The 16,284-nt window shown below is 41.3% G+C and overlaps 1 protein-coding gene across 2 annotated transcripts in view; it reads left to right on the top strand.

Moving 5' to 3' along the window:
- The window catches only part of LOC5576161 (transmembrane protein 19), a 35,372-nt gene extending 34,314 nt beyond the window's left edge, over positions 1-1,058 (top strand). For both annotated transcript variants that reach the window (XM_021854114.1, XM_001652563.2), the window contains one exon: positions 11-1,058. In XM_021854114.1, coding sequence (XP_021709806.1) covers positions 11-891 — 881 coding nt within the window. In that variant the 3' untranslated portion in view covers positions 892-1,058. The remainder of the gene's footprint in view (positions 1-10) is intronic.
- The last annotated feature ends 15,226 nt before the right edge of the window (positions 1,059-16,284 follow it).

Genomic DNA, 16,284 nt, shown 5'->3' with positions numbered 1-16,284 from the left:
CCCCGAGCAGATAATGTAATTCCACCGACGAGATGGCTCTTCTCCCTTTTGATGCCCATCTTGTTGATGATGTACGGACTGAAGCGGAAAGGAGTTAACAAATCCGGTGCTGCGCTGGGACTGATCTGTGCCATCGTGTTGTCCATTTCGTCACACGCCTTCCTCGTTTGCTTGGCAACGTTTTTCTTCAGTTCCAGCAGGGCAACGAGATTCCGGGCCCATTTGAAGCGTAAATTTGAAGAGGATTTCCAAGGTGGCGAAGGTCGTCGAAACTGGGCCCAGGTAATTTGTAACGCCGGAATGGCCACACAGTTGGCGCTGTTGTATTTGCTGGACTGTGGCTACGGGGAGCGTCCGATTGATTTTGGACAGCTTTATCGATCGAGTTGGTTGGGCATTGGGATCATGAGTGCCTTTGCATGCTCAAATGGGGACACTTGGGCAAGCGAGTTGGGAACGGTTTTGACGAAGGGCGATCCGTTTTTGATTACCAACCGGAAACGAGTCCCGAGAGGCACCAATGGAGGCGTTTCGTTTATCGGATTGGTGGTTAGTTTCCTGGGTGGATTGGCGATAGGGTTCTCCTACTATGTGACGGTGCGCTACACGGTGGATTCGAAAATTCTTCGGGATAGTCCCAGACAGTGGCCTATCATTGTGTTTGGAGGAGTGGCCGGACTTTTGGGATCAGTTGTGGATTCGATTATCGGTGCTACTCTACAGTACTCTGGAGTGGATCCCAGTGGGAAGATTGTGGAGCGTCCAGGCAAGGGTGTGAAGCATATTTGCGGCGTGAGGATTCTGGACAATCACAGCGTGAATCTCATTAGTAGCATAATCACAGCCCTGTTGATGCCGTCCGTGGCCATGCACTTTTGGAACAAAATCTGACGGAGAAAAATCCTTCTTAGGGCGTCGTTACTTCGAGTGCTTTTTAATGTCATTATCTGATAAAAGTTTTACAGTCCAGATCGACAGTAGTTTTAGGACTTATATTGTGTGGTTTCCAAGGAATTCTAATTAGTCTAATATACATTCAATTTCAATTTTCCAATCTATATTTTGTGCGTAATATTTTTCAGATGACCATCCATCGTGACTGCATCAATTAAACTTGTATATGTATTACAGCGAGAGTTGCATTCTTAAGTGGGCAATGAGCAGTACATTCCTTCCCTTTCTTAGCGATTGTAAGGACGTGGTCAGATGTACAATAAGATTTTTTTTTTCTATTTCCCTAAAATGAAGTAATCGGTAAAATAATTACTTCGACTATTGTTACCCCTGCGTTCGAATGCGCTTTCGATCGAAAATCGTTTCGCATTCTAGTTTACGCCTGCAAAATCAAATGAGCCATGGATTCGATCGAAAGTTGCATCCGTCGTAAACAAGAATGAGGGTGTATATTACATCGAGAGATGCATTCTTAAAAGGACATTGAACATTAATAAATTAAAATGAAACTAAACGTTACATATACTTCGCAATTTGATTAAATGGACAAATTGATGTGAAATTTGCGGAAAAGTTACGTCTTCTCGGTAAGAATCGAACTCACGACTCCCTGTTCACTAGATAGGGCGCGTTAGGAGGAGAGGACTCATGGACGCATAAGTTAACCTGGATTCGATTTCAACTCAATAATCACGTGGTCCTCTTTCGGAAGAATTAGATGCCCATCGAAACACAACGCTTTCTATTGTATATGCAATGCCTAGCGCATTGTGTATTTAGGTATTGAAATACCACACACTACTCGCCAACGACGCACAATGGGACGAAATCAAAAAAAGTGGGACATGTGTGTTTGTGCTGAAACCATTGAGTTTAGCGTTTCGACATGTTCTACAAAGTTTCATCATTTGTTGAGTACTTAATTTAGACACTGAAAAAAATTCGCTTAAAGTGATATACACTGAGAAAAAAAATTAACTTTTTTTTATTATTGTCAAAATTGAAAACTGTCTGAGGAAGTATTGTAGGCGACATCATTTCATGAAAGTTTGTCGAAGACAGGAAAGCTCTATCTCCTACACTGACGAAGTTAGGGGGAAAAAATGATGGGTACCCCCTTAAAACTCATATTTTCTCCATAACTTCTAAATTTGAATTTTTACAATGTTGGGTGGTGGTTGGTCCCTAGTGATAAATCCTACCTCCGTTCTGGTCACGATCTTCAGATTATCGTGATTCGTCAACATTCTTATTGATAAAGTGGGGGGACAGGCTTGAAATGGGGTTTGAAAGAAAAGAATGTCAGAACAGGTATCCACCGGCGACGCCAAACGGACCAACGTAATGTGGTGTAATCTGGGATTTGTGGATTGAATACTGATATTTTTTGCCAAGCATCAATATGGGTGACTTCCGAGGATAGCGAAACGTAAGAGGGGTTATGACAAGGTTGTGGGTAAATCCATCACATTGGGGTTGTGACTCTGTCTTGTCAGGAATAGGGTCTGATTGGTATTGTAGTATGCAATAGAGTTCGGAATTGATAAACAGACTTTGAGGAAAGAAGTTTTGAACGTAAGGCAGCAGCACCTTGGATCTTGGAGGGCGTTGGTCTGGAGAGTTGGGCAGCTGTTTATGCTGGGTTACATTACGTAGAAAGTGGAATCTGTTTTGCTTCGCACACGGAGAAATATTTTTACCTAATTTTTGAGTTTACTTTACCCAAAATTAAGTATATCGATTATAGTTTCAACCCAAAATCTCTCGGTTTTCTCTTTCTCCCACACGAATGTTGTCAAAATAGAGAGAGCTGCATCCACCCAATGGGGGTACTTTGGCCCAATAAGCCAAATTTGGGTAAATGCAACTTTTCTTATGTTTGGGTCGAAAGAACTCAATTTTGCGTTAAATCAACCCAAAATTAAGTATATTTTTCTAATGGAATTAAAGCCAAACTACCTAGTGGGGACCTTGGAAATTTAGCCAAAATTGAGTTATTGGGCTCAACTACGGAATTGCGTTGAAACAACCCAAAATTGAGTTGAATTCCGTCTCCGTGCATAAATTATGGGAAGTATTTGAAAATGGTTTCTTGTTCAGATTTTGTAACGCTAGAAAGAATCTTTAGCTCGGCGTTATATTAGGAGGTTATTATAGTGCAGGGTCGAAGAGAGGATGAATATTTGATCACTTAAACTTTACGCTGCAAGATATCCGTAGTCGTTTTTCGTTTTTTTTTTTCTGATGTACAGGTATAAACAGGTATATTTAGCCTAAATAATGAACAATCATACGCGTAGAGCCTACGGGTCATGAAGTTAGGATTGAAATCAAAATAATATTGCGCATTTCTTTCACACCACAGGATTATCGCAGAAGTTTTTACATGTGCGGAGGTGCCGGTAGAGGTGCGCGATTGCGTCGAGTCGGGTCGGTGTTTTCAGCGGACTCATATTTCGCAAATCGAAGAATGAGTGCTCTGAGGGCATCAACATGATTCGATGCGGTCTCACACTTTTATTTGTGCTTTTGCACTTGTCTTATTAAATAGGAATACTTTGTGTTAGGGAAAGTGGAGGAGAATAAATTATGATTTATTAGAATTTTCTAATAGAGGCAGAGTTCACATGTTACTTAGGTATTTGAAAGCAAATGAGAACCACATTAAATAATAGATAAACACTAATGCTCATATTTTTATATTTTTATATTTTTCATTTCATCACGGTCCTCATTGCCCGAGCGGAGTCGACAAAACTCGAGTTGGATAGAATCGACGGAACTACGATACGGAAAAGTAACAGATGAGAAACTATCGATACATTTATTCAACTATAAAAATCACGTTTTAACGTAATAACTTTATTTCTTTCTTCTCGTTCCAGCAATCCAACAGCCAAACCATTTCTACTATCTTTTCATTTCCTCTTCGTTACATTTATAGTCCTCTGGTACTGAATCGAATGGCGCATTCCGCTTTTATTAGCGCTGTCTTTGCTGTACGTTGAGCATGGTGTCGGAGGTGGTGTGCTCTGTAGAACATCTGATGTGCTACACGGCACGCCACTTCCGACATTTTGTTTGGTGTGCGGGATGGGCAGTGCTGGTGATGAGGTGGAGGGCGCTATTCGGTTTAGTGGCAGAGGGACTATATCTATTTAATGTATCTGAAACTTGTGGGACCGCTTTAATTCCGGCGCCTGCTTGTGGAAGAACCCGGTGTGCTAAACGGTATAGGACATGTTAACGGGGGAGGCTTGGTAGGTCCTCACCCAGCCCGTGTCTAGATTGGCGGATAATTGTCTGCCAGGGTGTGGATTGAGCAATTACAATTACAATTACAATTACAACTTCTAAATTTGAATTTTTACAATGTTCTACAATGTTAAAGGTGCTGTAAAAATACACATTTTTGCCAAAGACACTGAAGCGCTAGCTCTCCATTTTGAAGATTTACGAACGATTTTCTGATTTTTTTCACATCAAATTTAAGTGTGCATATCTTGTAAAGTAGCAAGTAGTAGCAGCTAATTTTAGCATCATGCTGTTCCTCAACCTATACCCTTTTAATATTTGTACGAATAATTGCGGGGTCAAGCGGGGCTCATCGCAGTTTGTTTAATTGAAAGTTGTATTTCCCATTATTAAATATATATTTTTTGCAGTTTTTTATGTATGTGGTATAGTTTTTAAGTATTGTTTTCATTTTGCTATGGAATTTTTAATGTTTGCCCATTTTGAACGAATGTTATGTTTTACAGTTTTTGTCAAAATTTGAACAGTCATATTTTTTAAAGTAATATTTATTTTTTCATGTATCTGACAACATTGTTATAAGTGTATCAAAGAGCTAAATACCGTTATAAGAATAAAATCAACTGATCAACTGATTCAAATGTATAATTTGATTGTATATACTACAATCTTAGTAATAAATAATAATTGAATTGTACTCCTAAGAACATAAAAAAATAGAAAGATACAAATTTGTTTTGATAGCTATCAATGGCCTTGCTTGGATATCTATTATAGCGCTGTATATCTGTATATGTATTGATTTCCTAGATTTGCAAAATAAGAAAAAGTGACAGACGGTATTTAGCATAGGGACAAAATTGAGTATTTAAGGATCAATAAAACTGTGTTCAACTATTAATAAGCCTGATACACTTGAAAAAAATAAATAATTTTCACGGAAACAACAACTTTTCCTCTATAGCCGTGTCAAATTGAAACTTGAACAGTAAACATTATAAATTTGCCGTTTGTAAAATGGGCCAAGAGTTAAATATTATAACAAAACATAAAAAAAATAACAGATAGAAAAAAACAATAATTATAACTTAGAAAACATACATTTATTCATAGGAAATACAATTTTCAATTAAACAAACTGCGATGAGCCCCGCTTGACCCCGCAATTATTCGTACAAATATTAAAAGGGTATAGGTTGAGGAACAGCATGATGCTAAAATTAGCTGCTAGTACTTGCTACTTTACAAGATATGCACACTTAAATTTGATGTGAAAAAATCAGAAAATCGTTCGTAAATCTTCAAAATGGAGAGCTAGCGCTTCAGTGTCTTCGGCAAATATGTGTATTTTTACAGCACCTTAAACATTGTAGAACATTGTAAAAATGTTAAAATTCAAATTTAGAAGTTATGAAGAAAATAAGACAGGGTGTCGACTCAATTTTGAAAATAAAATTCCCTGACTTTCCCTGACCTTCAAGTCGTGTTCCAGAAAAATTCCAGGCCACTCAATTGGTTAATTTGATCCGAAATTAGTACGATTTGTACAAAAAGATACATATTCGTAAATTTGCATGATGTAAACTTTATGTTATAGGTCGTATGAATGAACTGAACAAAAGCTTTTACTTTACTGAAATATGTTTGTCAGATAATATTTTTAGCGTTTATTCAAGTTGATATGCTAAAACTGAGCAATTGAAAGAAGATGTGCTCGGCTAATGAACTACCACAAATATAATTTCACAAATTTCAGGCATAAACGACAATTCTGAACCCCTTCCTGATTATACCTGATTACAACTTTTCTATATAAAAAGCAACACTTTTACGATCATCCACGATGCTTTTTAAGGATTGTACCCCGTTTGGCATAAAGTCGTTTGGCATAAGGTCGTTTGGCATAATAGCCGTTTAGCATAATGGTCAGTTGGCATAATGGTCGTTTGGCATAATGATTGACTTAAAATAATTATTGGCATTTTTAAGCTTTTACCGAGATCAACCCCACCGAGCCAATAGCAACAAATTTTGGTAGGTTCTAAGAATTTCAAAAATTGTTGTGACATTGGAGAGCATCATTAAATAAAACTCGTGACGGATCTCTACATCTCAGAACAAAGAGTATCTTTGAGCTTGTTGGGTTATACACATTTGAAAACAGTAAATTGGCAAAGAAAGTTAGCATGTATTTATCAAGGGAACGCTCATAGAATGTTTCGTTGCAGATCAAGCTCTGTCCCAGTTTGGACGTAACACTCGATAAAAACTACTTGATAAAAGAATGGATTATTTTTGCAAAATATCAAATGCTCTAATTCAAAGATCTATCAATGCGACTTAATGTAAAAATAGCCTATATACGAGAGCAGATTATTTTTCATTTAAAATGTTTGAGGCTCTAACGCAAAAAAAACATCTTTTCACAGCATAGCTCAAACGAACAACACATCTTTAAAAGAAAATATTTGTTGCAAAACTTTTCAACTGTTCAATATAAATTCTTATTTTGAAAATGTACATCGAAAATATCGTCTATTATCGAGAGAACGAAAAATTTGTGATTGAAATAATATTTTTTTTCCAGCATATCTCGGAAGGAGATCACACGTTTGTCCCAAAAAAGCATATGTTGAATATTGGCAGGTTCTGAAGTAATTATCATTCTAACAACACATCTGGCAAGAATTGATAAAACAGCAAAATATAAAAATGGGTCACATTTAGCTTTACTAAATAATGAAATTTAAAATAGTACAAATATGAAGAACAGCCTATTTTTAAAAGAAGGCAAAATTAACTACTAAACCAATAGAAGAATGGACGCCAAAAATTAGTGCGTTCAGAATCATCGAAGTGATTGTGCTACTTTTCCCGGAATGCCATTTCTCCAAATGACTGTTTTCCCCGAAAAGTAGTGACGAGAAAGAACGATGAACAGTCAAAAGAAAAAAGTATTCTGTCCTTCTGGGTTATACACATGTTGGCAAAAATACTGATGACAGTAAAACTCGAAAGAACTGCCAATTAAATAAAGAAGGGTGCATATGAGATGGCCAGTTCGTTCACCACCCTGAAATGTATAAAGCTACGACAATTATGAGTGCTAAAAACATTTCGGGGAAGTGGGCTAGTCGGAGAAACGGGATATTCAGGGAACTGGCATTCGGGGAAAAGTAGCTCAACCCATCGAAGTAACTGCAGTAATTGATTTCTCTTTTCGCTGATAATTTGAGCAGATAAATGTTTTCGATTGCCGCCCTTTTGCCAGTTGGAAACAAAAAAATACTTAAAAAATATAGCTCTAAAGAACAGCCTATGCATAAAAGAAGGAGAAATTTCTTGAAATTTAAATCAACAGTATTCATACCTATAATTATGGATACATCATATTTAGAAAATAAAACAATTAAAAGAATGGTAAATTTGTGCTAAATATATTGTATCAATAACGAAAGCGAATAGCGGAGAGGTCGCGGCGGAACTTGGACAACAATCGGTAACCCGAGAACACGATTCGGACGGTCGGAATCTTTCTACCGGCGGAACACGCATTGAAAATACGGACAAACTTGTTTTCACGTGTTTATTACTCTTCTGTTCGAATACAAGTGGTTTCAATTATTTTTCTTCTCTTCGTAGATGATGCAAACAGTGTTGCCCGATACAGCAATATCGTTAGAAGATGCGTTGGTCGCACAGTGGTACAAATTTCAGCAAAAATCCCCAAACATCCTCCCCGCCTTGAGGCGAAGCCTTAATCCGGAAGGGGACACAGTTTCTGTACCGGACGTTGGTATTCCGATTTTCCTCGGCGGAGTGTTACGGTGCGTACCAAGCCTTGCTTGTCAGGATGAACTTCAACTACCCGGGCCAATTCCCAGGCGGTCGGCGGCGTATTATCATTTTTGACCAATACGAGCTGATGAGGCTTGATGTTGTCTTGGCGATTTCTCCACTTTCCACGTGGCTGCAGTGTGGCAATATACTCATCGCGCCAACGACTCCAAAACTCGGATGTAAGTCTCTGCACTTTCTCCCAATTATCCAGTTGGTTGGCTTTCAGATGACCGATGTCCGGCTCAGGCAATAGGTTCAAAGGTTGCCCTACCAGGAAATGCCCCGGCGTGAGGGCTTCATAGCTGTCCGGTGATGTGGAAATGGGGTACAAAGGCCTCGAATTCAGGCATGCTTCGATTTGACACAGTACAGTTGACAACTTCTCGAACGTAAGCTTTTCGTTCCCAACGACTGGTCTCAAAAGCTCCTTTGCACTCTTCACAGCTGCATCCCAAATGCCACCCTTATGCGGACTGGATGGCGGAATGAATCTCCAGCGAATGCCTAGATTGCTGAAAAAGGGTTCGGTTTTCTTGCTATGGGACTGCGTAGCTTCGTAGATTTCCGTCAGCTGCCGGTTGGCACCGACTAGGTTCGTCCCATTGTCTGACCACAACTCGTTACAGTATCCTCGGCGAGCAATCATTCGTTTGAACGCTCCCAAGAACGTATCCGCTGAAAGATCACCTGCTACCTCCAGATGAACAGCCTTGCTCGAGAGGCAAACAAATACAACAATATATCCCTTCGAGCAACGTTCCCCGCGAGTATTACTGCACCGCACAAGAATCGGACCGGCATAGTCAACTCCAACATGACTGAAGGGTCGACACGCGGTCACTCGCGCCGCCGGCAGGCTGCCCATTAACTGCTGTGCTGTCTTGGCTTTCTGTCGGCAGCATTTGACACAACTTTGGATGACCTGCTTGATGAGATGCTGGCAGCCTTGAATCCAATACTTTTGGTTGATTGTTGCTGTCAGGAGTGTTGGACCCGCATGGCAGTTCTGCAAGTGTAGTTCTTCAACCAGCAATCTCGATACGCGATGATTCTTCGGGAGTATCGCCGGATGCTTCACCTCGAAAGGAAACGATGACTGCTGCAAACGTCCACCGACTCTAATTGTACCGCTGCCGTCTAAGAACGGGTACAAGCTGCTGATCTTTGACTTCGGATGAACTTCGTTTCCCTTCGCCAACGATTTTGCTTCTTCTTCGTAGTGTTCATGTTGAGCTAATCTGATGAGCTGCAATCTTGCTTCATTCAATTCGGAGGGCAGGATAGCACCAGAACGTTTTTTATAGAGTGACGATGACTTCGATCTCATGTTGTAGATGAATCGCTTCACACACGCCAACTGTCGGCATGCAGCGCCGATGGTCGACCGACTGTCGAGTATGTGCTTCTCGATCACGTACGTTGTTTCAGCGTTGCTAATAGAGACATTCAGTGATTGAAAACGTTTACGTACCTCCAATGTAATTTCATCCAATTCGTCCGAAGGGCTGGTGCGATCCCAGGTAGCAGAATCTTCCACCAACCATGGTGGACCTGACCACCACAGGTGATGATCGACGAGCTCTGTTGGAGAAATCCCACGTGAAGCACAGTCGGCGGGATTTTCTCTCGATGGAACGTGGGCCCAATGTTTACGTGGCAAAATCTCCAGTATCGATGATGTCCTATTGGCCACGTATGTGTTCCATTTACGAGGGTGTCCTGAGAGCCACTGAAGCACTATCGTCGAATCCGTCCAAGCATACTGTTCTATCTGGAAGCGCTTGAGAGACTCAGCAATTTGCTTCATCAGCTTCGCTAGTAGTTCTGCCGCATTGAGTTCGAGCCGTGGGAGAGATACCTGTCGCACAGGAGCGACTTTCGTCTTTGCTGCCAACAATGTAACGTGAATTTTTCCATCGAAGTCCACGGATCGGAGGTACACTACTGCCGCGTACGCTTCCTCAGAAGCGTCAGAGAAACCGTGCAGTTCGATTTGATTATTGTAGTTGGGTGCCCATCGTGTAATGTGGATCCTCTCCAGCTGATGCAAGTTCTCCTTAATTTCGATCCATTTTTCTTCGACGGCAGGGGGAAGTGGATCATGCCAGTTGAGGTCGTATAACCAGCAATGTTGAAAAAGTATTTTGGCACGAATGATAACCGGCGCAAACCACCCGAAAGGATCGAATAGTCTTGCGGCGTCGGAGAGCAGTTGATGCTTCGTGTTGGGCCCATCAGTTTGCATGTTTACCTTGATCGTGAAGACATCCTTATCCGGAACCCAGTGAATCCCCAGAGCTTTCACCGTATCACGCTCGTCCGGAAATTGTATTTGTTGTGATGCTGTCGTGGTTTGAGGTAGCGATTTGAGAACCGCTGTCGAATTGGAGCTCCATTTGCGAAGCGTGAATCCTGCGCTCTCCACAATCTCGTTGATCTCCTTGATTAAACGAATAGCTTCCTCGGTTGTCCTCGCTCCTGATGTAAGGTCGTCCACGTAGGTACTTTTCTTGATTCGCTGTGCTGCTTCAGGATATATTCCTTCGTAGTCATCCGCTGCCTTCTTGAGTGCCGCCATGGCAAGGAATCCAGAATTCTTGAGCCCATATGTCACCGTACGAAGCCGAAAGTGTTGAATCGGCTTGTCCGGCGAGCTTCTCCATACTACCCGTAAATAGTCTCGATCGGCAGGATGCATCAGTATCTGCCGATACATCTTTACCGCATCCGCAGTAAATACCACCTCGTAGAACCTGAAGTCCATCATAATGTCGAAAATATCGGAGTTGATATTCGGAGCATCAAGCAGCAAATCGTTTAATGACGCCCCAGAAGTGGTGGCACACGAAGCGTCGAATACCACTCTAAGTTTGGTCGTACTGCTGTCTTCTTTCACGATCCCATGATGCGGCAGGTAGTAGGATCTAGTGCACTCGACTTGCACCTCTGCTTCCGGAATCAGATCCATGTGGCCCAAATCTTGGTACTCCTGCATGAAGGCAATATATCTTTGCTTGAAGTTCTCGTCGGTTTCGAATTTCCGTTCCATGGCTCGTAGCCGCTTGACCGCTGCGGTTAGCGACTCCCCCAATTGCTGCTTGGAATTGTCCATCGGCAATCGGACGATAAAGCGACCATCATCCGCACGTGTGTGAGTCGAGTTGAAATGATCAACGACCCTTTGCTCTTCGCGTGTCCACTGCTTCGCTTGACGTACCTCCTGGTCCTCCCAGAATAATCGCAGGGTGCGATCGATGTCGAAATCCTGACGAAGATCAATCGCCGAGTGATGTGTATGTGTACACCATTGCTTGGAGATTCTTCCTGCAACCATCCACCCAAAGATAGAACGTTGTGCTACAGGAATACCATTCGTATCGTTGACTTGACCAGCCTCCAGTATAGACAGGAAGACATCCGATCCCAGTATTACGTCCACTGAACCCGGTTGGTTGAAGTGGGGGTCTGCGAGTGGTAGATGCTTCAAGTACGGCATGCTTGCCACGTCGAAACGCTGGCACGGCAGGGTTGCCGTGAGCTTTCCTAGCACATAGGCAGCTGTAGTAAGTTTGGTTTCCTCATCGAAACGCGACGAAATCACCAGCGTTACAATGCCGGCTGTGGTACCGACTGCTTCCCCGCTGACACCGGTGACTTCCAAAGATGCATTACGGCGCCTCAACCCAAGACGCTTGACACACGCTGACGTGATGAGAGATGCTTGGGAACCACAGTCGATCAAAATTCTCACCTCATGTAGTTTCCCGTCACCTCCCCGAATGTTCGCCACCACCGTAGGCAGCAATGCAAATGCAAACGGTCCTTGCTTTTCCGCAACCGCCTGCGCCACATTGGTGGAGATTGATGGAACATCCAATTCCGGTTCTGAGCGTTCATGAACTTCTTGCTTGTTGTCTTGCTGCTTGACTTCCTTTTGGCAAAGTAGTGTGTGGTGCCGCTGGTTGCACTGTGGGGTACGGCACACCGATTTCGACTGACACTTTTTCGCTGTATGTGATGAACGCAGGCAATTGAAGCACAGTTTTGACGTCAGTGCTAATTCCCTACGTGACGATACATCCATGGCCTTGAATTGATCGCAATGGTACGTTGGATGGTCCTTACTGCACTTCGCACACGACACCTGCGTCGCGCTGGAATGGAACGCTTGAATCTTCTTCTCGCTTGCACTGAACTTCGGAAGCTCCTTTTTCGCAGTTTCTCCTTGCTTCCTCGAAAACGCCGAACATGTTTCCAAAGCGTCACAGCGTTTCTGCAGGAACTCGATGAAATCTGCGAACATGGGATTTTCCTCGTCGATTATCTTCTGCGCCCACAGTCCGCGGGTCTCCCGATCCACTTTCTCGAGCAGCAAATGGATGAGCCAAGGATCCCGTGTCTCGTACTCGTTGCCCAAAGCTTTTAGTTGTCGGATGACGTCATCAGAAGTGGCCACCAGTTTCTTCAATCCAGCCGCGTTAGTGACTGATGGCTGGTCAACGAACTCCCGCACTAGGGCAAACACTGTGTATTTCTTTTTGTCGTAGTGTGTCACAAGTGTTTCCCATGCCTCGTTGTAATTTGCATCGGTAATGGGGAACGAGCTTACCATTCGCTTTGCTTCTCCGTCCAAGTAGGACAACAAATACTGCATTTTGACGGAAGCCTTCAGATCCTCCCTGGTGTGGATCGTGCTGACAAACAAATCTTTGAACGAATTCCACGCTTTTCGCTCACCTCGGAAGACGGGAATGTTGAGTTGCGGAAGCTTGACTTGTGGCTCATGATTCGACACCTGACCACCCGATGCTGGCTGCTGCGGTGGTAGATCCCGGCGGTCGAGCATCGCCTGCTGCGTTTCTAAAAGGGCCTTGATTGCATCCCGTAAATCGTTCCGCGTCTCGCTTCCAGCACTGTGCCACGAAACGCGGTCCTGATTTGCGTCCAGGAACTCAGTGTAAATGTCTTTCACTTTGAAATAAACTTCTTCGAATTGTGTGCGGTAATTAAACACCGACGTGACATCCATCAGATTCGTCGTATTCTCCTCAATCGTAGTTTGCACGGCATCAAAGTTTGTTGCAAGTTCCGTGAGTTTGTCCCGGCGTTCACACACTTCTCCGAACGATGGATTCCGGACGTGGAGTGCGTTCGCGACGGAAAACTCCCACTTGATTTTCGCAAACATAACCTCTCGCTTGGCACGTAATCTTTCCAGCTCGGCTGGCTCCATTATGCGGTTCCGAAGGACCAAAACTATGTATCAATAACGAAAGCGAATAGCGGAGAGGTCGCGGCGGAACTTGGACAACAATCGGTAACCCGAGAACACGATTCGGACGGTCGGAATCTTTCTACCGGCGGAACACGCATTGAAAATACGGACAAACTTGTTTTCACGTGTTTATTACTCTTCTGTTCGAATACAAGTGGTTTCAATTATTTTTCTTCTCTTCGTAGATGATGCAAACAGTGTTGCCCGATACAGCAATATCGTTAGAAGATGCGTTGGTCGCACAGTGGTACAAATTTCAGCAAAAATCCCCAAACATATATAAAAATCTTCAGTGCAAAACATTTGTTTCAATAGCGAAACTCAAAATAAAGAATTAATATTTGAAAGAAGGAAAATTTCGGGATAAAAAATAAAATACTATTGGCAATAACTTTCCTAATATGCTTAAATTTATTCAAGAGTGAATGATTGTTGAATAAAGTGTCATAGTAGTGTAGATTTTGTATCAATTGACTCCAAAACAAGCCAAATGTCATCAGAAAGATTCAATAGATACGTGAAAACGGAAAATTGAGAAATTCTTGGCTTCAGACTCATTATGCCAAACGACCATTATGCCAAACGACCGTTATGCCAAACGACTTTATGCCAAATGACCATTATGCCAAACGACTTTATGCCAAATGGCTTTATGCCAAACGACTTTATGCCAAATGACCTACCACCCTTTTTAAGTGTAAGCAATTTATCCTAAAATTGAGCTATTACTTTTTCTAGCCATCGCCGAAGAACTTTTTTGGAGAATGGCTTCAAGAAATTCCACATAGATTTCTCAGAAATTCCTCTTGAAATTCCTAAACATATTTTTTACAGATATTCCTTCAATATTTCTCCATGACGATTTCGTCTAGAAGCTCCTTATCTCCAGGGTTTTCTAAATATTGTTAGAGTATTTCTTTCAATCTTGAATTTCTCCAAGAATAGAATTTTGATTTTTTTAGGATTATTTCAAGAATACGTCTAAAGAAATTTTTCAGTTATCACATAGAGTTTTTACCAAAATGTTTTCATTTTTTTTTTATTAGAATACTTTCAATAATGCTACACGATGGTTAGTTACAGGTAATTTATTATAGTTAATATTTTAGGATTCCGATAAGAATAACACCTAAGTTTTCTCCTCAAGGAGTTAATCTAAATATTCTTAAGATGCCTAGCCTAGCCTAGCCGAATCACAAATTTTCTCGATCACATAATATAGACCCATATTCCCTATTGGAGGACAGAACAGGTGCGTGCAGTAGCGGGTTCTGCTGCCACCTCTACGAATGCTGGACTATCCGTTCCCAAACAAGTATTGTCAGATCGGTCTGAAAATGCAGTTCGCCTAAAATGGATTTTTCTCGGTATCCATGCAAGATACCCTGTTTCGGAAGTAGGGCGTATAAGAGCGCATCCGGATGCGAATCGAATGCACCACTTCCGAAGTTAGGTATCTCGCATAGATTCTGAGAAAAATCTAACTTCGGAGAGAAACTTATTTCAACTTTCTATTGCGCGGACAATATCACCAGTCTTGTATCTGGATCGCACATCACATATAAAATTAGAAGCTATGGCAGAACAGACTGTGATGTTTGGCTGACGCATCCCAAACAGTACTGAAAAGTGCTACTTTTCAGCACCGAAAACAGTGCTGAACAGTACCACTTTTCAGCATTGTTTTTTTTTTTGTAGGACAAATAGGCCATTATGTAGTATCTATTATGTAGCCATTATTATCAATGAAAAGATGATTGATTTGCTACAGAATCGCAAAAAATATTGTTTAATTCATCAGATTTATGCTTTTCAAATTTTAAGATTATAGGCTTTTATTCATCATCACTTAAATACAAGAATCCTTATTGGTTTTTCTCTATACTTAGTTTCACCAGTTCTACTTGGATATTTTGAACAAACTTGTAAGGATTGACATAATTTGATGGATTGGGCTCCATTTTTTCAAGATTTTGAGCAAAATGCGCCAAACTAGGCAATGATTTTATCTAGGAAACATAACAAAAGAAGTTGTTCGGAGAGTACTGTTGATGCTTTTTAATTCAGAAAATTTAAATTCTGAGGATAATTACAAGCAGTAAAGTACAGTTTACTCTATTATGCATGAGATCATTTCCTCAATGGTTAACTTCTATTTGGATAGATTGTTTACCCTTTTCATTGCATATATCGTATTGCTGACTTAGCCTGGACAATACCTTTCCAGACAATCAACTCGTTTGATGTTGCAGTATTGATATTTTTTCCCTGACCTCAAGTGAAATTCCCTGACTTTCCCTGACTTTCCAGGTCAAAAATTGAATTCCCTGACATTCCCTGACTTTCCAGGTTTTTCCAGGTAGTCGACACCCTGTAAGAGTTTTAAGGGGGTACCCATCATTGTTACCCTCTAACTTCATCAGTGTAGGAGATAGAGCTTTCCTGTCTTTGACAAACTTTCATGAAATAATGTCGCCTACAATACTTTCTTAGACAGTTTTCAATTTTGACAATAATTAAAAAAGTTAATTTTTTTTCTCAGTGTATATCACTTCAAGTGAAATTTTTTTCAGTGTCTAAATTAAGTACTCAACATGATGAAACTTTGTAGAACATGTCGAAACGCTAAACCCAATAGTTTCAGCACAAACCCACATGTCCCACTTTTTTTGATTTCGTCCCACTGTGCGACATGCTGGACGAGATTTGTATCGAGCAACGGACTCATGTTCCGTAACCGGAATTGCCCATTGGACAAGTGGCATAAGGTAAGCATTATCGGTCTCGTATAGCGAGGTGACAATTCTCGACTAGAGTGGAGAATGCACAGGTACTGGATTACAGAAAATTGATAATATTTATTGCATTTAGAACTGATTTTAAGCAAAAAATAGCTCACGTGAAATTTATTTCAATCTTAACTTTATCCAGTTTTATGTCGAAAAAAACAATGTAAGTAG

The sequence above is a fragment of the Aedes aegypti genome, chromosome 3 (genome assembly GCF_002204515.2).
Source record: "Aedes aegypti strain LVP_AGWG chromosome 3, AaegL5.0 Primary Assembly, whole genome shotgun sequence".
Classification (NCBI taxonomy): domain Eukaryota; kingdom Metazoa; phylum Arthropoda; class Insecta; order Diptera; family Culicidae; genus Aedes; species Aedes aegypti.
The sequence above is the reverse complement of the archived record's forward strand: the minus strand, read 5'-3'. Positions and strand labels throughout refer to the sequence as shown.